The 23,979-nt window shown below is 36.4% G+C and overlaps 1 protein-coding gene across 1 annotated transcript in view; it reads right to left on the bottom strand.

Moving 5' to 3' along the window:
* The window catches only part of EPHX2 (epoxide hydrolase 2), a 66,271-nt gene that overhangs the window by 12,499 nt on the left and 29,793 nt on the right, over positions 1–23,979 (bottom strand). Inside the window, exons 10-15 of the mRNA XM_051976385.1 lie at positions 20,470–20,496; positions 18,539–18,624; positions 11,932–12,043; positions 4,750–4,827; positions 4,457–4,481; positions 45–141 (exon numbers count right to left, since the gene is read on the bottom strand). Coding sequence (XP_051832345.1) covers positions 45–141; positions 4,457–4,481; positions 4,750–4,827; positions 11,932–12,043; positions 18,539–18,624; positions 20,470–20,496 — 425 coding nt within the window. The remainder of the gene's footprint in view (positions 1–44; positions 142–4,456; positions 4,482–4,749; positions 4,828–11,931; positions 12,044–18,538; positions 18,625–20,469; positions 20,497–23,979) is intronic.

Raw genomic sequence — 23,979 nt, 5'->3', positions numbered from 1 at the left:
CCCTGTCCATATCCTTACAGGATAGAAAATCATTTGTACTTTACCTGAAGCCAGATTTCTTGAACTGCTGCACGTAGACCTCAATCTCCTCCTTGGTTACTATCCGACTCCATGGGGGATTTTCATTTTCTTTCAGAATTCCTACAGAAGAAAGACACTCATCTGCATTCCTGCACTCTGGTTTCGCAGGTTTCCACAACTGATGTCACTCACTCCTGGGTGACCTTGAGCACCTCATCATTTTGATCGCATCATTCTCCTGTTTCAGAAGTATGCTGTGACTCCTCATTGCTTCTTATATTATATCTGAGATTCTAGATCTAAAGATGCAAGGGACCTTGATCACCAATGCCTCATTTTTTAATGAGGGAACTGAGGTCCAGAAAGGACCTGAAGTTACCAGACAAAGGTTACAGTGGAGAAAATTAGCAGAGGCAAAATTTTGACCCTAAATGGTCAAAGCTGAAATTCATTCCTTTTGTCACTGTACCTCCCAGGGCCTTCTAACCATGGTTTCCACTATAGACATGGTCCTATTTCCTATTTTACCTTAGCTGGAACCAGAGAACCTGTGTTTAAAGTCCACTTCCGGTGCTTACTATAAGTGTGACCTTAGAAAAGTTATTTAATCTTCCTAAACTATGGACATCTGTAAAATTTGTGTTGGCTTATGTAGCTTTTGGGGTTCTTTCTGGTTGTAGAAGGGATCCTAATCCTCTTTTTCTCCTCTTTACCATTATCTACAACACATCCTGTATGAGCTACACTGAGCCAATCCATATTCCACTCTTCTCTATCTAGCTATTTTCCCTACAAACACTTACTAAACTCGAACACTCTTGCCCAGCTTCAGGGATGTCAATCCTTCTAGCAATCTAATATCACTAATACATATATTTCTCTATGACCACATAGTAACTATGTTTTCCCATAATTGTGCATTTTCCATTCAGTGCTCCTGCATAGGTGTGTGTGTGTATGTATATGTGTGTGTGTATGTGTGTGTGTGTGTGTGTTAATCGATGCTTGTTTGGTTTCCCCAATGAACTGATTAGTCAATTTATGCTTCTCAGGTCATTGATCAGGCACTGGCGGATTCAAAGATAAAACAGAAAACATTCTATACCCTCAAAGAGATTACATTGTATTGAGGGGGTTAGTGTGTTCATATGTAGGTATATATGTAACATGAATGCAAATAAATAGGAGATAATTTATATGTGTAAAGAAAGGGATGTATAGAGGTGATTAGGAAAGAAAGTCAGGCTAGAGTCTACAAGGAAATTAGAAATATGATAGGGGTAGCACATATATTATACATGCAATATATTACATGTAACATTACATCATAATGTATATGTGTGTATATATATTATTTGCCATATATAATATAAGGAATATATATATTTTTATATATATATATAATTTTAGGAACGATAATTAGGCCCATGTCTCTAATTTCCTTGATAATTACCAGAGTTCTATACCCTATTGGCAAACAAAAGCACAATGAATGTCTGACTTACCAGTCAGAGCCTTAATTTCCCTACTTTTATCTGAGACTTGTCATGAGATATTTACCCTATGTGTTTCAAGCTGATAATCCCCATTTTAGAGAAGTTCAGCTCTCCTTAGAAAACAGATAGAGAGGGTTGATGACAATAGGGGGAGAATGTTGAGTCAATGTGCCCAACCAGGCTTGCCTAACATTGAGAGACTTGTCCTGAACCTGGGTACCCAGGACCACTCCCTATTCCCCTAACCACTTAAGAGGGATGAGCTCAGCCATGTTTGTGTTGACTCAAGTTACTGAGCCTATAACACGGAACAAGAAACTTCTTATTCTGTGGTTTTTGTTACTATTCATTTGTTTCATTCGTGTCTGTCACTTTGTGATCTCATTTAAGGTTTTTCTTGGCAAAGACACTGTACTGGTTCATAATTTTCTAGCTTTTCTAGCTCACTTTATAAATGAGGAAACTGAGACAGTTAAGTGACTTGCCCATAACCACACAGCTTTGTTTAAGTGTCTAAGGCCAGATTTGAACTCAGGAAGATGAGCTTTCCTAACTCCAGACCAGACACTATATCTACTGTGCCACCTTGCTGTCTATCCCATGGTGGAATAAGGGGAACTGCAGGAGAGCTAAAAGGAGTAGGGTCAGAGATGTGTTAGAACCAGCTTGAACCTGTGAGCTAATTGTTAAATTTTCAGTGTAAGCATATAACACTTTGGAAATCAGAAAATGCTACAAATCAGGGTTTGATTTGTGGATTTTAAAAATTGTCTGGCAGCTCTGAGGTATCACTTCATACCTCTCACATTGGCTAAAATGAGAAGAAAAAAAATTATAAATGTTGGATGGGATGTGGGAAAACCAGGACACTAAAACATTGTTGGTTGAATTGTGAACTGATACAATCATTTTGGAGAGCAATCTGGAACTATACCTAAAGGCTATAAAACTGTAATATCAAGTAATTGAAAACTGAATGGATGCCCATCAGTTGAGGAATGGCTGAATAAGTTAGGGTATATGAAAGTAATGGAATATTATTGTTCTATAAGAAATGATGAGCAGACTGATTTCAGAAAAGCCTGAAAAGACTTATATGAACTGATGCTTAGTGAAGTGAGTACAATTAAGAAAACATGGTACACAACAGCAAGGTTATGCGATGATCAATTGTGATGGATTTGACTTTTTTCAACAATGAATTGATTCAAGGCAATTCCAATAGACTTGTGACAGAAAGAGTCATCGATATTCAGAGAGGAATTTGGAGACTGAGTGTGGATCACAGCATAGTATTTTCATCTTTTGCTGTTCTTTTTTTAATCTGATTTTTCTTGCATAGCATGATAAATGTGGAAATATATTTAGAAGAACTGCACAATGTTTAACCTATATTGAATTTTTGTTTTCTAGGGGAGAGAGGACAGAGGTAGAGAAAGAGAAAATTTGGGAAGACAAAGTTTTGCAAAGATAAATGTTGAAAACTATCTTTGCATGTATTTAAAAAATAAAAAAACTATTATAAATTTTTAAAAATAAAATAAAAATTGTTCAGACTTAAGAAAGTGATGGAGAAAATGCTAAAAGAGATTAAATTTAAAAGTGTGTCACACATTAATTTCTTAAAGCTGGTTTAATTTCTTAAATATTCACTAACACATTATAGTTTAAAAAAATCTATATCTATCTCTCCAGGATACCTGTTAACACGCTATGTCAAGGATCCTTAAATGATGTCCATATACTTATATAAAAATTTTTGATATTTTTATGATTTTTGCTTTTGATAATTTTTAATATAATTGATTCACTTGATAATCCTATTTATTTTATGCATTTAAAATTTTTCTCTAAGAAGGAACTCACAGACTTCACCAGAAGCTAAAGGGATGCATGGTAGATAAAAGGTTAAGAACCTCTTTTCTGAATAGCATAGCTAATTCCATCAGTCTCTCTATGAAGTTTGTAATGAGGAACTTTATGGAACAAATGAAAAATCTGGTTACTATAAAATTACTTCAGGCATCTTTCTAGTCTAGGTTGTAGAGAAGGGGAAAGAAGCTGTCAGTGATACTGAATCAAAGGCATTTCAAACTTTTCCAATTTACATTAATCTATATTTTCTCCATAGTGATAGGACAGGTAAGTCTGGAATTGGACAATTTATAAAAAGTCTGACAGAACAGCTCCAATCAGGGGCAGGAAAATGGGGAATACATTCACTCAGGAAGATTTGAGAGAAAGAAAGAACAGATTTGAGGAGGACAGATTCAGTCGTCTCATGGCAGTGATAAGATTGGCCAGAAAGAAAGTAAGTAGTCATATGTAAGGGTAAGTGATAAATTTTAAAGTTTAGCTCATATATTGGGACTCAGGAATTAAAGGCAATTGGAAAAAAAATTGGTAGTTCATAATTCACAGATTTAGAGTTGGAAAAAGATCTCAGATATCTCACTGAGTCCAACTATCATCATTTTACATGTAGGGAAACAGTCCTAGAGTGCCTAAGGTCACATAGATATAATAAGTGACTGGGTAGGAGAAGTAGCACAATGGATAAAGTGCTGGGTCTTGAGTTAGAAAAACTCTTTCTGAGTTCAAATCTAGCCTTAGACATATTACTTGTGTGACCCTGAGCAAGTCACTTAACCATGTTTGCCTCAGTTTTCTTATCTGAAAAATAAGCTGGAGATGGAAATGAGAAACTATTCCAGGATCTTTGCCAAGAAAATCCCAAATGGGGTCACAAAGAGTTAGACACAACTGAAATGACCAATCAACAACAATAAGAAAGGGCTAGGAGAGCCCAAAAGATCACTATAGTGAGTGCAGAGAGAGATATGGGAGTGAAAAAAATAATACTTAAGGAGAAACTTCTCACAGATCTTGTCATCCTTCCCCGACCTTTCCAATAATCCACTGCCAGTAACGTTTCTCACCTTTTTCCACAGATTTTTTAAAGTACTGCAAGAAAGAGAAAAAAAAGAACAAAACCCAAGTCCTTTAAAAAAGGTGACAATTTGGCAGAAATTAGCATTAGACCAATATCTTTACCCTATATGCCATAATAAATTGACTTTAAATTTTAAAGGTCACACCACTGAAGAAAAATGGAGAGAATTACATTAAGCACTTTTCACAGCTCAAAGGAGAGATGTGATCACAAACAATTAAATAGATGATTTCAATTACATGAAATTAAGAAAAAGGAATATAACATATACATATATACCGTTTCCTCATCACTTGCTCGGAACATGAATTTGAACGTCTGGGTGAGATCTTTCTCCAATTCAGCCTCTGCTACTCCCTGAAAGGATAATGGAGACAAAATGAAGAATGCTCCAATGACAAGAGGGTTCCTCTGAGTCCAGCTCTCCTGATGGAGTTTTAGATCAACCAAATAATTTCTAGATTGTCTTGGCAAGTCATTTTCTTCACAAGCTTCCATTTTCTAACTGGAATATAGTAAAAACTAGAGAAGTGAGGGAAACCACTTTAATATTTTAGAAGGGAAAGTATCATGGTGCAGGAGAAAGAATGTTGCTTCTTTCCCATTTCTATTGTGTTACCTGTGTCATCTCATCAAATCACTCTACCTCTGCTTTATTGAATTATACCACTGTATTTTACAAATAAGGAAACTGAAGTCAACAGTTTTGTATTAAGTTGCAGAAATGAAATTTCAATTCAGATCTTCTGATTTCAGATTCAACACAACACTATTTCAGCCCATAGAGATAATATTGTGGACACAAGAATATTCAATTCTTGCATTAAAAAGACAGTTCTGTTTGTTATATGGGATGGCTATCTGGGTGGGGGAAGAAGAGGGATACCGGGAGAAATTCCAGTGATGTAAAAAATAGCAGCAAGAGACACCAACATTTATAGAAAAGGAAGACAATATAATTTTGTAGTGACAAGGAGATAAATGTACCTAGCTCCACTATAGTAGTTAATTTGATGAGTTAAAAGCATAGAAGAGTTTTCATTGCTCTCTAAAATAAGGAACTGGCCTTGAAAATTAGCCTTATAACAATGCAGTCACAAGGAAAGAGAAGGAAAAGAGGAAACTTTCTGGACTGAGGGAGTCTAATTAGAGTTAAATGTTCATTTTTCTCTCTGATTTATTTCTTCTTTCCTATAATCTTTCCCTTCTCCACTTTCCTAATTAATTTCCCTTCTAAAGCTTTTAACTAAAGTCCTTGGAACCTGACTAGGTTCCCATAAAATCACTGGTGGAAGAATGAGACAGCAGAGTCCATCTAATTGGACTCCTTTCTTTTTTAAGATGAGAAAATTGAGGCCCAGAGTTGTGGCCTTTGACCAACAACAGTTGTGTTCTTTGCCAAGGGCAAAATTCAATATTGCCAGAACTCCTATATCCTAGTCTGATGCTCATTGATAATAGCTTTAATATGGCTTAATATGACTTCTCTTTTCCCAGGAGCTAAGTGCAGGCTGGAAGAGAATTGGAAACACTGGGGAATGGGTAAGTATATATGGTGCAGAATTAGAAGAAAATAAATCAGAGAAAATGAGAAGAATTTGCATGAACTGATGGCAGAATGAAGGAAATAGAACCGAAAGACAATACACACCCTCACTAAGCAAGATGATGTAACAGAAGCAATGAACAAAAGGAAGCTTATTCCTATATAGGAATAAGCCATCCTGACCCCAGAAGATACAAGGAAATGTACCTCCTTCTTTTCCTTGCAGAGCTGATAGTGATGAGAGTTCTATGTATAATTGTTTTTTTGTTGTGGAAGATCAAATGATACAAAGGAAAGAATAAATGATTTGCCTTTATGGCAATCTAAACTAAATGGCTTTAGTTTCTTCATGTATAAAATAAGTTGGGTGTATTAGATGCCCTCTAGGGTCCTTTTCAGCTCTAAATCTATGATTATATAATCTGGTGTGATATAGGAATCCATATATTTTATGCTTCTATTTAATTTAAACAAGTTAATATGACATAATAAAACATAATACCAATTATTATTTTTCATCTCCAAAAATTATAATGCATATTGTGGCACTAGATCTGGCTGGAAGTCTTCTAGCCTTTTCCCCATTAATGCAAGGAATTTAGAATAGAAGAGGCATGTTGATCAGCATGGCCAGTTGTTACCTTGGAAGTCAGGGAAAGTCCATTCATACCTGGAATGCACCTCTCACCTCTGCCTTTAGGAATTCCTAAAGGATTCAGAGTTCAGCTTGAGAATCAGGTCCTGTAGGAAATCTCTACTGATTTTTCTGGTCCCCCTTTATGCACACATCCACCTACCCACCACATACATAGTATACACATATGCCCAACATGTAGCTATACATGCATGTATAGATGTGTATATATACCATGTATGTGATTATGCAATACATACATATATATATGTAGGTATATGTACTTTATAAAATAGGTATATATGTATTTGTATATCTATATCTCTGTCTATATTTATATCTATATCCCTCTATCCATCTCTCTCTTTCTAATAGGGGACTGGTATATATGCAGCATTTATTAATATGCTTGACTGATTTAATTTCCCTGGGCAGGGAATTATCCCAGAGACAAGGTAGTTTCTGGGAGTCTTGATAATGTGGACTCAAAATGTCTTGAAGAAACTGTGGAGTGTTCATCTTCATGTAACCACATGTTTAGGAGGAGGTTTTTTTAGATCAGATTTTTTTAGATTGTGTAGCCTGAACTAAGAGCATCTTCAAAAAGACCTCTCTTGACCTTGGCCCAAATTTCTTCCTTTGTTCTCTTCTGCTAGTCTCTGGGGACTTAAGTCTTTTAATGTGATGGCATTCAGTGAGAAACAATGCTGGAAGGAGCAGAGTTACTGAGACCTTCTCCCTATAGAGGCCTATACATTGGCTCCTTTCCCTTCTATGTAAAGAAATTAATCTCCAAGTTTGTGACTTTTGAAAAGCCAGGAGACTAAGTCCTGGCTTCCCAGCATCAAGGTCTTGTAGCCAGCTCAGTATTCTGTTTAAAGGAGAAAAGTATTATCTTGAGAACTCAGTCCACTGATAGGAGAGATAGCTCATCCAGAGGTCATGCAGAATCTGGATATGAACTTAGTGGGACCAAGGCTATGTCCAAATTGAGCTAAGTTTGAATCCAATGTCCTCAGAGATATAGTGAGATAAAAGAGAGAACACACTGAGATATTCAGAAGAATTGTTTGTATCTTTGTTATTGCTATAGCTTCAAAATATAACTAAGTGGTTAAATGGATCCTGGGCTCTAGTCACTGGCTGCTAATAGAGGAGAAGGGAAGAACAAACAGAAAACAGGGAGAAAGAGAAAAAAGAGAACCCCCCAACTCTTCAGGGGACCCTAAAACACAGAATGGAAGAGGTAATCTGTGTGTCTCCAAGAAAGGATCCTACATGTACTTAATATTCTATCATCATCTCCAAGAAAGGATCCTACATGTACTTAATATTCTATCAATCAATCCACGAACAGTTCTTAAAGGATTATTGCCAAGTGACAAAACACAATCTCCTAGAAGGCAAGGCTGCTTCAGTTTTGTCTTTATATCCCTACAACTAACACAGCAATTGGCACAAAGTAGCATCTGTGCAGTGATGGATAGCACAGTGCACAGAGCTGAGTTCAAATCTCATCTCAGACACTTATTAACCAAGTGATCTGGTGCAAGTCACTCATCTATGTTTGCCTCATTTTCCTCATTTGTAAATTGAGCTGGAGAAGGAAATGCAGACCACTCCAGGATCTCTACCAAGAAACCCCAAATAGGGTCACAAAGAGGCAGACACAACTGGAATGACTTTCCCTGACTTCCAAGGTAACAACTGGCCATGCTGATCAACATGCATCTTCTATTCTAAATTTCTTGGATTAATGGGGAAAAGGCTAGAAGACTTCTAGCCAGATCTTGACTCTGGGCCAAGCACTCTACCCACTGCTCCTTAGAGCTGTACAGCCCACTATGAGAGCCAGATGGAAAGAAGATGACACAAGTCAGTCTAGTTAAGGGGGAACATGGTCAGTAAAGGATCAGAGAGAATGGACACAGGTCAGGTCTGCTGGGTGCTTGGTAGGATCAAGCAGCAAAAACTGGTAAAGCAGGATGAGTTTTAAAGGGTTTTAATTCAGTTGGAGCAGGAACGTGGTACTGGGAGGAGGGAGCAGGGATCCAGGTCTGCTTGAAAATGGGAAGTGGGAATGGCTGATAATTGAAGCAAATTCCCCTCAGATAGGAAAGAGGAAGGGCTTTCAGCCCTTTGCTTAGGTCTAACCTGAACAGGTATTTAAGGCTCCCCTGGGACTTCTTCAGGGTGACTCAAGGACTCTGAGCCTCCCTTAGGCCATGACCTTGGCAGGCTATTGAAGCTTTTTACCCAATTTCTAACTTTAAAAATATCAGAGGGAATATTGATCAATCTGAGCCTAACCCAGTAAATGATCACCTTAAGCCCAGATTTCTGTAACAGCCTTTTGGCTTGTGTCTATGCCCTTAGGCTTTCCCATCTTCAATCCACTCTCCCAACAATTCTGGGACATCCAATTCATAATATGGATTCTTTACCCAAGAAATTCTCTTTCAAAGCAATTTGGAGTTAAACTTTCAAAAAGTTGACTAAGACCCACATAAACTTGGACCTAGAGCTCTCAAAGCCAGGTACACGCCCTAAAGGAATTCAAAAGGAAATGTCCTAGATACACTGAAATATTCAAACCAGATCTTTCTGTGGTAGCAAAAAACTGAGAACCAAGTAGATACCCAGCAGTTGGGAAATGATGAAAAAAGTGTGGCCCATGAATAAAATTAAAAATTAATGTACCATAATAAATGATAAATGTGAAGAATTCAGGGTAACATGGAAAGACATACAAGAAGTGGAGCTTCATCTGATCCTGTCTCCAATTCCTCTGATGGGCAATCTGAGACAAGAAACAACATTCTTGGGCTCTGAATTTTTCTCTATAAAATGAGAGTGTTGAATGAAATGACTTCTAAAGGCCTTTCCAAGCCCAGAAGTATGATCCTGTTATAACTGATATTGAGTCTCCAAGCCAGCAGAAAGCAGAGAATATAGAGCCAACGATACCAGTTCTTACAAGTTTACATCTGGCTTAGTTGGTGCAACTCCCATGTGGACTTTGGAAGACAGACATTCTCCAACTGGATCTGTTTGCTAGACATGTAATAAACAGGAGCATCTGTGATTGGCTACAGTTTTATAGCCAGAATTGGGCGGGGGTGGATAGAGGGTGGAGGGGGAAGGGGGGACACAGCATTTCAAAAGGCCCTAGTTGATCTCATCCCTTTTCTTGGTTTGGCTTCTTGAAGCTGATGATATTCTGATACGAGACATGCTATAAAGGGAGAGATCACAGGAACCCTTCCCCCATGAAGCCAACATGAACAGGGATTTGGTCATTTGTCTTAGCATCTGTTCTTCCATTTTGGAAGATCGGAGATTGCTTTTTTACCTTTTCTTTCAAATCACTATTACAAGGAATGGCTCACTGGTATAGAAGGGGAAAGAATATATTTAGAAATAAAGATGTGAAAACAAAAGATTGAAAAACAAATGAAAAAATTTAATTAAAATGAATTAATTCATTAATTAAAAATTAATTAATTAATTAAAATGAATTCAAATACTTATTAGGCAGTGACAAGAGATGTGAAATCACAGTGAAGGGGAGTGAGAACACTGAGCAACAAAACAGGAGAAATCAGAGCAGAGAAATGTTCTAAGCACAAAAAAACAAACAAACCAAAAAACACCAAGAGATTGAAGCCTGCCAGACCTGATGGAAGATGGGATTAAAAACTGGTCCAGGATGGGAAACGTTGATGGATCCAGCAGATTCAGAAGGACAATGACAATGTTATGGGACTCCTGGAGGTGAAGGTGTCAGACATAGTCTGAGAAGGGAGGGCAGAGTGAGGTGAAGAATCTTTCTCTAAGCCATTTAGCCTGGAAGGATTTGAAACCCAAAATCTCTTAGATCAGAGAGAAAGAACCAAGTACACACTAATGATGTTAATTTGATTTAAGTCCTGTCCATCTGCCTTTCATTCAGGAGGGTTCATGGCAATCAGACCAAATGAAATTAGCCTCAGTTTCAGACACTCACCCTAGGCAAGTCACTTCAGCTCTGCCTCCTGCAGTTTCCTCATCTATAAAATGGGAATAATAATAGAACCTCACCTACTAGGGTTGTTTTGAGCATCAAATGTGTATGCCCTTGATACAGCAATATCATTGATAGGTCTGTATCCCAGGAAAATAAAAAAAAATGGTATGAGTAAGACCCATTTGTACAACCATATTTATCGCAGCTTTTATGTTCTTCAATTGAGGAATGGATGAACAAGTTGTGGAATATAATTGTAATGGGATATTACTGTGGCATTAGAAATGATAAGCAAGATGATTTTAAAAAAACCTGGGAAAACATATATAAAATGATATAGAATAAAGTGAGAAGAGCCAAGAGAATATTGTACACAGAAACAATAATACTATATAGTGATCGTCTGTGAATGATTTCGCTATTCTCAGCAATACAATGGTGCAAACAATGATGAAGAACTCATGATGAAAAATTCTATATGCCTACAGAGAAAGAACTGATGTCATCTAAATACAGCCTGAAGAATACAATTTTTCCATTTCTTTCTCTTCTTCCTTCCTTTCTTATCTTCTTCCCTCTCTTCCTTCCTCTCCTCTCTCCTTTCTTTCTTTCACAAAATAACTAATATGGAAATGTTTTACATGATTGCACATGTATAATCTATATAAGATTGTTTACCTCTCTCTCAGAGAGAGGAAGGGATAGAATATGGAACTCAAAACTTTAAAATCAAGTGTTAAAAACTGTTTTTATATGTCATTGAAGAAAAAGTAAAATATTACTAAAAAAAATCTTTTTCCAATTGGTTTCCAATATATTTTTCTAGATTGATTTTACATTATCCTCTCTCATGTTTCAGCAAATGAATCTACTTACTGTTTTCCATAAATGGTGTACATTTTCTCTTTATTTCCATTTTTAAAAATTCCTAGCTCTTTTAGGGTCACTTAGCTACTATTTCCTACCCAAAGTATTTTCTGATTCCCTAGTTGTCAATAATCTCTACTTCCCCAATTACTTTGTATTTATTTATATATCTTGGCATTCTATCACCCCAACAGAATGTAAATCAATTGAAGGCAGGGGCTATTTTATTCCCAGTATCCAGCACAATGATTTAAGGAATCACCCAAATTCAAGAGAAATTGAAAACTCTCTCTGACTTGTGAAGCCAGAAAATATTAGCAAATAAAAAGTATATGAAACAGAGGAGGAATGGAAGAAAAAAGGAAGAGAACAAACTGAGCATTATTGCTCCCAGGTTCTTCAACTTACTGGTTCTTGGAAGTAGAGCTGGTAATGAAAAATTGGGTTGGATTTGACCTTCTCTATAAAAGGCACAGCTGGATCTGCTGGAACGAAGGGTGTATTCAAACTGGCCACTGCCCTAGAAAACAAGAGAATCCTGGTGAACCCTATGAGGATAATAATAATGCTAAGGTTAATAAATGTCATTTGGATTTAATAATTCTACAATAAAAGGAAAGATTAAGCTAAGGCTTAAAGCTTCAAAGTGGAAAGCAGAAGTCATATTGAACCAAATGACTGACAGCAACTGTGATGACCGCCTATTTTAAAATCAGGCGGAGTCAGGAATTCAGGTTAAGGGAAAATGTTCGATCTTTATTGTTTATGGAGGTGAAGGGAGATGGCAATAGCAATGTGAGCAGCTGCAACAGAACCAGCCAGCAGTCTCTCTCTGCCTCTCTTCTTGCCCCTCTGCCTCCACCCACCAAAATCCTCCCTATGTCATTTCCTATACAACACATCAGGACTTGCACAAAGAGTGGGTGGGGGCCATTCTTTCTCCAAGCATATATTAATAGAGTATGGTCCAATTACTATTTAGCCTCACATGCTTGGGACCCCAGTGCATCAACTCGAGCCTCAGCCCATTACAAGCAAGTCTCCTCCAAATAAAAGTATCAGGTATAAAAATAGCAATCAATTTTTGAATATGTCAAATCAAAGCAGAATTGGAAGAACATAAAATGATAAGGTTAAGAGCTAGAAGGGATATAAGAGGCCACTGAGACCACCCCTCTCATCTTTGGGACTGTCAGATGAGAAAACTGAGGCATTGAGGGCTTAAATGATTTATCCAGGGTGATGCAGCTATTGAGCACCTGAGGAATTATTTGAGACCAAGTCTTCTGACTCCAAGTCTGGTGTCACAATACATTTAAAACCCCTATCCAGGGCAGGTTTTAATGGTACAACCTTGAAATTGTAAAATAGATTTGGAATTTAAGATATGGAAGAAACCTAACAAAAACCTGCCTGATATCAACAAAATACAGGACCTGTTACACAAAGGAATCTGTTAAAGACTGATAGACTATCTTAGAATATATGAAAATCAAAACCTACAGAAATGCTCTCAGGATAAGCAGACATCACTTCACTGAGAAATAGTAAAAGCTGGTAATAGGCACATCCCATGAGATTAAATGAAACTAAAAATGACTCACCTTCTAAATGGAGCCCACAAAAGATCTAAGTGTGGAATCAAATGATTCTCCACAGATGAAATCCACCTGACTTTAGCCAATAATATGGTGACAATGAAGCACCAAATATATGATTGGTAATTTGAAATTTGCTTAGAGAAAAGGTGGATTTTATGATGGCAATTCAAGACCAAGTCATCACCATCAGAAATTACAAAAAAGTTGCCAGTAAGAATGCAAGACTCAGTAATCAATGGAGATTATGCAAAGAAACAGTGATGATAGGATAACACTTGTGGAAAACTAGGATTTCCTAAGTATCTTAGGATAGCTAGATGGCACTACGGATAGAGTAATGGGTCTACAGTTAAAAAGATCTAAGAGATCTAAGCTAACTCACCACCTCTGTGACCCTGAAAAAGTCTCTTAATTCCTATTTACCTCCAAATAGGGATGCACTGGAGAAGAAATACAAACCATGACAATACTTCTGCTCAAAAAACTCCATGGACACAGTCCATGAGTCATGAAGAGGAGGATATAACTGAACAATCAAACTACAAAAAAAAATCTAGAACAACATTACATGGTGCCTAGAACTGTCCATTAGAAGCACTATGAAAGCATGGACTTATATCACACTATAAACATAAGCCTCAGAATGCTGGAGAATTCAGCCAATGAATTCTCTAATGTACCATACAATTGTCTTTTGCCATCATAGTCTGGATAAAAAAGTTAAGAAAAATGTTTTTGATAGAAATTGTCATATCAAATGCTCATCATTTTCAGGCTACATGGAAAAAAATTCAAAATAGAGAGACCCAGAAATGGAGATGAAAATCATGTGCAAAAATGATGAGGCGCATATTGTCCTTGTTATCCAGAAGTTATAAAAACTTCTGTGCATGCAGAGGATGAGTCTGCATGCTAAGGTTTTAATTCAACTACCAAAAAGCAGTTATTTTTTCATATTCACTGTGCAGGAGTCTATAGAGCAATGAATAGGAAGGAATAATAACTATAACTGCAGCACTATTTCTATCAGAATCTGGTCAAAAAAGAAAAAAAATTGGATAACAATAAAACAACAATAATGAACAATAATGAAAGAAGGTCCAGAGTCTCAAAGATGAAAATAACTCTTTGAAAATTAGAATCAGGCAAGGGGAAGTCGGTGAAGTTATGAGAGAGAGAGAGAGAGAGAGAGAGAGAGAGAGAGAGAGAGAGAGAGAGAGAAAGAGAGAGAGGTGAAACATCTCATTTAAAAAAATGGCAAATCTGGAGAACAGATCAAAAAGAGAAAATATAAGAATAATTTGGCTGCCAGAAAGTTATCACCAAAAAGAGAACCTTGACACAATAATGTAGGAAATTTACAAAATTGCCTGGAGTGACAGAACATGAGGAGAAAGTAGAAACAGAAAAAAATCCACTGATCACTATCTCAAAAAGATCCTTTGAGGAAAACACATAGGAATATTACTGCCAAATTTCAAAACTCTCAGATCAAAGAGAAAATTTTGTAAGAAACAAGAGAAAAAAAATCAAATAAGCTAGAGCTACAATTAGAATTGTACAAGACTTATCAGCAGCTACAATAAAAAACTGCAAGCCTTGGAACCACATCTACAGACAAGCACAAGAACGAGGCCTGAGGCCAAAAATATCATATCCAGCAAAATATTTATAATTTTGAATGGCAAAAAAACGGACATTCAATGAAATTGCAGATTTTCAGAACTTTTTATTAGCCAAACCCAAATTTAACAAAAATCTAATACATAAGAGCCAATATAAGAACAATTTTAAGGAACTTAACATCAACAGTTTAAACATGGATAAATTATTCATGTTTTTCACATGAATATACAATTTATGTTTAAGATTTGCATCAACAATAGGATAAGCTCAAAAAAAACCATCAGAGTAAAGATAAAAATTGTAATCATGTTATATAAATGAGGAACAGAATATAAATAGACACAAAGGCATCAGAGGGGGAGGAAGGCTCATAGTTCTGAAAAGCTACTCACATTGAGAATGGGTTCAATAGGCAAAACTACATATATACTATGAAAGGTGTAGCATCCTCCAAAATCTGTAAAGAAATAAGGGGGGACAGGTAGATGAGGAAGCAAAGGGTAAAATAAGAAGATAAGGGAGGGATCCCTGGGTGGGGGGAGGTTAAGTAATAGTAAGCCAAGTCATGGAGCAGAATTTAATGAAAGATTCATCAGGGACAGGTATGGGTGTGTATGTGTGTGAGTGTATATGCACATATATATCTACATATGTATACATAAATATATTTTTCTTAACTGTAGCTTGCTTGGGGATAAGGGGAATGAAAGGGAGATATATATGTGTCTATGTGTATATGTATGTATATATCTACATATATATATATATCCTTTTTTAACTATAGCCTTCTTGGGGCTGAAGGGGAGGATAAATTGGGGAAAAAAGAATAAAGTTTTTAAAAGTATACAGTAGAGAACAAAAACACTATTTGTAACAAGAAAAGATGGACATTCATGAATATAATATCTTCTACTAATACATATACATATATATGTAAATATATACATATATATATTCTTAAATTGATATTTGTTGTTATATATTTTGAATCCTCCCTGATCTTTGGCTGGGAACATGATAATGTTCTCTTTTCTTTTGTTTCATTTTTTTTGTATTGCCTTTCTGTTTTTCTTTTTTCTTATTCTGTTTCTTCAAATGAAATAAATTTGGAAAATAAAATAAAATAGAGGAAACAAGAGGCAAATCTAAGTTAATGACTTTCCCAGGATCACACAGCTAGTTAGGATTCAAGGCCAAATTTGAACTCAAGAAGATGAGTCTTCCTGCCTCCAGACTTGGTCCATTATATCCATTATACCACCTACCTGGCCCCTTTGTGCCTCTTTTACTAATCTGTTAATTTTCCTTTCACAGTTTTCTTGCATTACTCTAATTTCTTTCCCCAAATTTTCCTTTACCACTCTTATGTCTCTTTAACTCTTCCAGGAATTCTTGTTGGGTTTGCTAACAAATTCACATTTTTTAAAGCTTTGCTTATAGCTGTTTTCATGTTGTTTTCTTCCTGAGTTTTGTCTTGATCTTCCCTGCCAATGCGGTAGGTTTTTATGGTGAAATTATTTTTCTGTTGTTCATTTATCCAATTTCTTGACTTTGAACTTCATACTGAGGTTGGACTCTGCAAATGTGGGGGTAGAAAGACATTGTGCTAAGTTTTAGGCTTTTTGTGCTGATTTTTTTCAGAGCTAATTCTGGGAGTTTGCAAGTTTTTTGGTACTTCCAAGGTGGTGTGATTTGGGGAGAAGTATGGTCATGGCTCTTCTGGTCTGTGCTCTGGTACTACCCAGGAAGGGCTCCTGCTCTTCCTGAGGCTGCAGGTGCTAGTGTTCCCTTCCCCACAGGACTTTGACCAGGACTTCTGCTCCCTTCTGACTGATTAGAAATGCTCCTCTCCACCCTGGAACTTTGAACCAGAACTAGGTATGAGCAATAAAGTTGCCAGTTAGTGCCAGGCATCCGATGTTATCAAAAAGCTCTCTGTCTTTGGGCTACGAGCTTTGGGAGTTACTAGTGCTGCTGTCACAGCTATCTCCAAGACCCCCTGCTTGTGTTGCTGGCCTGCTTTAGGCAGGCTCCCATTTCTGTGTCATACATATCCTGAATTATCTAGACTGGGAAAAATGACTCACCCAGATGTTATTTTGGCTCTGCCACTCCATAATTCTATTTGAGGAGTTAAAGTTGCTTGGAGGAGAATGTGGAAAGAGTACAGCTAGGTTGCAACCTGTATTCCACCATCTTGACTCTGCCTTCTTTTTAAGTCTGTTCCAGAATTAAAATGCTTTGGTTCTATGTTTCCCAACCCAGACGTTCCAATGTTTGGTACATACTGCCCCAGGATTCTGCAGCCCCCAAATTCCCAAATACATTGGCATCCCAGATCTGGTTACAATAATATCAAAAAAAAATAATTAAACAAAATTGTCCTGAAATGTTAGAACAAGGAATTAGATGGGGGAGGAGAGCTGGAAGCTCTGAAATTCTATTCACAGTGGGAATGGGTTAAAAAGTACACAGCAGAGAACAAAAAAAATCTACAAGGAAGCAAAGAAAAAGATGGAGAATTATGAATACAATGCTTTCTATTATTATATACGAATAATAAATATATATTATTTATATATGGAGAATAAATATTTATATTATATTTCTTCAAATGGAAATATATTTTTACATATTTTGAATTATCCCTTACATTCTGATATGCACATGAAAATGCTTTCACCCCATTATTCTGTCTTTTTCTTTCTGTTTTGCATTTAAATTTTAAATATATACTTAAAATGTTATTTAAAATAACAAAATAAAAACATGTTGATAATATTAATGTGTGGTTTTCTATATCAATATGCAACTTTAAGGATCTCTAGGTATGGTTTAGTGTTTTTGTTTTTTTTTTTTCAGTTTGAAACCACTAATAATAATAGGAAATTGTTCTGCTGCTAAGAGCCTTAAAGATCTTCCCAGGACATTGAAGGTTCAATGACTCACTTGGGTCACACTGCCCCTTGAATACAAGTGATACATTGAAAATGAGATCTCTTTCTATATATTTTTCTATGTACATGTTCTTTCATCTTAAGTTTTTCAAGGGCAGCATTATTTTTGTGTCTTTGAATACCCAGAACTTATTATAGTGCCTGGAAAATAGTAGGTATTAAATAAATGCCTGTTGAATTGAAAAGAAATTGTATATTTATATATATGTGCGTGTGCATGTGCAGTGCTCACACGTGCATGCACACACACATACACTTATAGATATACACATACATGTAAAATTATATCCCCTATTCCTTTTTTAATCACCAAGCTCCATTACAGCTTTCTTTCCTGTCCCTTAGAATCCTAAAAACCTTTCAAGGCCCAGCTCAAATCTGTTTCCATGAGTATATCACTGATTACATTCAATCCATTATACATATATGTGTGTGTGTGTGTGTATGTGTGTGTATGTATGTATCTGTATATATCCCTGTTGGTATGAAGAATAATAATTACAGTCTCTTTTCAGATTTTAGATTTTATGTAAGCCAGATTTGGAAATAGGGGAGAGGAGAGATGTTGCCCCTATTCAGAACAATTAAGCCATCCTTGTTAATATGTTAATAAGATTATATCCTACCCTACCACATATTTCTAACATTGGGAATTTCAGAAATTTGATCATAAGTGAAACTATATTTAAAAATTTAGTTATAAAAGAGTTCTAAGAAGTTATATAATTTAATCTTCTCATTTTATAGCTTAAAACATTGAAGACCAGAAAAGGGTGCTCTTTCCACCCCTGCTGGCTCCATCCCACTCCACTGTATATGTTCTGTAGTTACCTTATTCTCTCTGGATAGAAGAGAGCCATGCTCCACACCACACTACCACCCCAGTCATGGCCAATAAACACTGCTTGAGAAATGCCCTGAAAAATAGAAACATGCATGAAATGAGGTCTGAAATAGAGAAGGGGCCAGCAAAATTACAGCTCCCAGGCTCTAAAGAACAAGAATTCTTGCTAAAAAGAGATTCCATAATAGAGATCACTACTGTTCAGTGATCTTTTTATTTATCTCTCTTCAATTTCCTAAAATAATCCTCATTAACAGCTATTGCACACCTCTATTCTCCTCTAGAACCAATTTAGAGGAGATTCTTCATCTTTTCTCCTCTCTACTACAAAACCTATCTGATGTTGATACCCACCAATTTTCTAATCCATTCTAGTTCAAAGGGTGTTTCCCCAAAACTTTCCTAAAAATGATCCCTCTTCCTGTCTCTTGTTCCTGTTTGTTTTCAGTTCTTCATGAATTCTGCTCTCTCAATTACCCACCCCTTGGTATCTTTCCCCTGTCACCATTGGCTTCTTCTATCTTGCTTCCAGATTTGATGATTCCCCCAGTAAGTTTCCACTTGACAATTCTAAACTGTTGAGGCTCTCATTCCATTTCCCACCTTTGAAATTTTTTTGAACAAGTGGTCAGTATTCACTGCCTTATCTATGATACCATAACACTGTTGGCTATGATACCATAACAGAATATTAACTCAAGAGCAGGTATTATTTTTTCTCTTGGTATGCCCAGCATAGTGCCTGGCACATAGCAAACATTTAATAAATGCCTCTTGAGTGATCAATAATTTGGCTTCATGGCAACCATACTTCTGGAAACTTCAGACCTTTCAGAAGGTTACCAACATTCACCTAATAATCACTAAAGCCAAACAGCAACCTTTTTTTTTCATTTCTTACTCTTCTTGATCTCTTTATCACTGAATATTCCCCAATCCCTGTAGTATCTTTTGTAAACTTCTGTTTTCAAAGAAACCTGAGAAAACTTATATGAACTGATGCACTGTAAAGTGAGAAGAACCAGGAAAATTATTTCTATAATAAGATTGTAAATACAAACAACTTTGCAATGACCAACCATGATTCCAGAGAACCAATCAATGACACAATTTGGTACCCATCTCCTGATGAAGGGGTGATGGGCTCAAAATGGAGAAAGAGAAACACATCTTTGGAATGGCCAGTGTAAGGATTTGTTTTCCCAGACACTGAACATAGGTTATGAGGTGATTTTTTTTTCCTTTTTTTTTCTCAATGGGATGAAAAAGAGATAATGAGTGCTTGCTAATTTAAACAAAATTTTTTTAAGAAAAACTTTCTCTTTAGCTTCTACATCACATTGTTCTGGGTTTTTTTTAATCACTAGGACCACTGATTTTTCTTCTCTTTACTTTTGTTCTCTTCATAATCGAAATGTACCTTAAAAGGCTCCCTAGATTTAGACATTTCACTTCTCTTTTTAACAATCTTTTCCTTGGAGATTCCAGCTGCTCTGATTACTTGACGTATAATTAATATGTGGTTGATTCTATATATCCCAGTCCTGACCTGGAAATGGCATGGGAATTAGAACCTGGGGACTCTGGTGGAGAGTTATTTATTATTTAGCTTCTTATTGCCTATATTATCTTTAATAAGTTATTCAATCTCAGTGGGTCTCAGTTTCCTTATGTCTAAAGTGTGATACTTGGACTCAAAAATCTCCAAAATATCTTCCAGCTCTAAATCCATTATTCTATCACCTATTTCTTTTCCCAACACCTGCTTCCATCATCCCCAGGAAATACCTTTCTCCTTCTTTTCTCTGCCCCTTAAAACCCTAGCTACCTTTCAAGGTCTACCTCAAATCACTTCCATAAATGCTTCACTGATTATTTCCACTCAACAGTGACAGGCCCAAGGTTAGGAATTTCTTACCAACTTATCCAGGAAAGTAATCAACTCCTAAGGAAGAAAAAAATAAGAAGAGTTAGAAATGTACTCTCAATATCTCAATAGGCTGTTTTATCTTCACTCAGATATTTATTTTTGGAATCCTAATTTTAGAATGACTCTAACTTTTCCCTTCTTCTTCCAAAGGGATAACAATAACAGTAATATAAATACTTTTATTCAACTGAAAAAGGCAGTTCTTTAATTCGCCTTGCAAGATTGTATAGAAGACTAACTTTAAAAAAATAATAAGAAGAAGGCACACATTACAAGAGAATTTAAATTTAAACATTGAAATAAATGAGAAAAATGAGCCACTGATAAAAATTATTTCAGAGGGAAAATACTAACTAGAACTTTTAAGTCTGAAAAGTAATTTACAGACATTTTTTTGTCCTGCCGCAATTTCTTTAGTACATTTTTTATATCTTTCTTGTGTGTGTTTTTTGTTATGTGTTAGTCCTGTTCTTTTGCTATATCATAAATTTTTCCAAGACAAAGATCATACCATCCATCTGTTGTATTTCAAATTTTCCCTACTTTGAATATTTCTTCTCATCTAATTCACTCTATCATGAAAGGCTTGACAAGAGAGTTCCCTTAAACTCTTTTATCTCTCCTATATTCAGTCAATAAACTTTTATTAAGCACCTACTATATGCAGTCATTGTGCTAAGGATTAAGGATACAAAGAAAGGCAAAAATAGCTCCCACTCTCAAGAAAATCATAATTAAATCCATAATCACAATTGCATGTGGAGAAACCACATGCAAACAATTCTGTATATACAAAATATATTCAGTGGAAACTGAAGGTAATGCAAGTGTCTTAAGGGCAAGGAATTTTTTTTTGTTTGTTTCTCTATCTTCAATTTCTAGCATAGTGCCTCACATTTAGTTTAAGCATTAATAAATGCTTTTAGGATTATCACAGAAACACAGAATTTCACCATTGAAAATAACCCTGACAACCATCCCATCCAATTCATATCTGAAAACAGAATCCCCAATGCAACATCAACAGCAATTGTCATCCAGTTTCTTATGGAATACTTCTCCTGAGGGAAAATCCACAAACTCCTGAGATCATTCTTTCCCAAAAGTATTTCCTGACTTCAAGAGGAAATTTTCTTCATTGCAACTACTACTTACAGGTTCTGATTCTGTCCTCTGGGGTCAAACAGATAATAATTGAGCCTCTTACCTGCATACATAGTCCTTCAAATACTTGAAGATAGCTATTTTGCTCTACCAGGATCTACTCTTCTGAAGGTTAAGCATTCCTAGTTCCTTCAAATGATTAAGATATGATCATGATTTTAAGACCCTCGGTATCTTAGTTGCCTTCCTCTAGATATTTTGGGGCTTACTAATGTCACTCCAAAAATTGCTACTCAATATGGAACTCAGTATCTCAGATGTATTCTAATCAAAGTTAATTGACTGGTTGGTTGTGGTCCTTAGTTCTCCAAGAAGATCAAAATGACCTTACTTTATTGGAGTGAAGGTACACTGTGCTTGAGTGTGACTGATCATCAGACCATTATGAGCTCAGAAGCTTCTACCACATGCTGAGCACAAATGGTCCATATGAACATTTGGAATGACAATGTCTCTAAATATATGTATCTCGTGTTTTTTTGGAATTACTACAGTTCTGCTTTGCTTTTTGTGTGGGCATGCCATTCTGGGCAATCCCTTACCAGTGTCTCCCATATTATTTAATTGATCCTGAAGTTCTTCAGCGAGAACTTGAGAGTATCTTTGTATTGCTTATACTAACCTCCATGGGAGTGTTTGCTTTGCGTGAATTCTATGTAAAATAATTTTTTAGATAAACATACATTTAGCATTTAAACAACATGGCCAGCCCACTGAAGTTTGCTCTTTACATAGAACTTGAATGCTTGGAGAGCTCAGCTTGAGAAAGAATCTCAGTATCTGGTACCTTATCTTGCCAGGTGATCTTGAGAATTTTTCTAAGACAATGCAAATGGAAGAAATCCAGTTTCCTAGCATGGTCCTGATTTCACAGACATACAACAATAAGGTCAGCACAATAGCTCTATGAACCTTCAGTCTGGTAGAAAGCCCAATCTCTCTTTTCTCTCACATTTTCCTTTGGAGCCTCCCAAACACTGAATTAGTTCTGGCAAGATAGGTGGCAATTTCATCACCTATGCATACATCCCTGAAAAGTATACTGCCAAGGTAAATTTTAATTTAACCATCCATCTTTGAATGGTTTGGTGCTGGCTAGTGGAGCATCTGTATTTTCTTTATGTAAATTGTTAGACCAAAATTAGCACAAACAGCAGAAAGTCAATCCATAGTCAATCCATACTTTACTGCATCTCAGCCCAAGAGGACACATTGAGTGCACAATCATTTATTGACAAAGAAACAAGCACCAATTTTCCCTCCACTATAGTTTTTGTTTGTAATCTTTTCAAGATAAATAATGTACCATCAGTTCAGTAAGTGTTGACCTGGATGGTGCTTTTGTTTTTGCAGAAAGTATCTGATAACATTGCTGAAAACATTTTGCTAAAAGCCTGGGAGCAAGCTCACACCCTGCTTCACTCCACTGGTGACTGGGAAAGTATCATTCAATGTCCAGAACCCAGGAAAGCATACAGTTATGGAACTGATGTACAACATTGATGAACTTCATTGGGCACTCAAGTTTTTCCATAATTTCCCATAAGTCTTCAGATAGTATCAAAAGACCTTCAGATCAATATACTGTGTACAGATTTCTGTTCTGCTCCTGGCATTTCTCCCAGAATTGTTAGGTAGCAAACACCATACTGGCCATTCTTATGTCCTTTTTGAAGAAGCCACATTTGAGCTCAGATAGGTTATCAACTTTCAGGTGAAAAACCAGGCTATTAAGGAAGAGTCTGGCAAATATTATGCCATCAATAACTGAGAGAGTGACCCCCCACAACTGTGATTGTCATAAGACAGTCTAGTTGCCTTACCTTTGTAGAGATGGACAAGGGAAGTAACCTTGATCTCTAAGCATTCCACAACATCTGCTTCAGCTGCCTTTATGGCCATTGGAACAAATTATTTTTGTCTATCCATTCTGCTACGCTATTTACAAGCTTATAGTAGACACTCTTCTAACTCACTGAATGATCTAAGACTCTTAGGTTACTTTCAATTTGCTCTAGCCCATTGGTCAAAATAGTTTACCAGAATGTAGGTACTGTGAATTAGGTGGGCACCAAACATGGAAAATAGCCTTGAAAAAGGTTCAGCAGCAGAGATACACAGACTACACCTCTGTAATCACGGTAGAGTACAGAGGTTTGGCCATTTCTCTACTTCTGGACAATATGAAACAAAGGGAAGAAGAGAAGGGGAGGGCTCAAATGAAAGGAAAGAAAAATTCCAAACCTACACTAGTCCCTGCCCTTAAGAGGTTAAAAAAGAAACCAGTTCTGAATCCAACTAGCCATCACAGTGACTAAGCCATCTTTCTCCATT

This window comes from Antechinus flavipes, chromosome 2 (assembly GCF_016432865.1).
Source record: "Antechinus flavipes isolate AdamAnt ecotype Samford, QLD, Australia chromosome 2, AdamAnt_v2, whole genome shotgun sequence".
Taxonomy (NCBI): Eukaryota; Metazoa; Chordata; class Mammalia; order Dasyuromorphia; family Dasyuridae; genus Antechinus; species Antechinus flavipes.
Note: the sequence above shows the minus strand (reverse complement) of the source record. Positions and strands in the feature narration are given on the sequence as shown.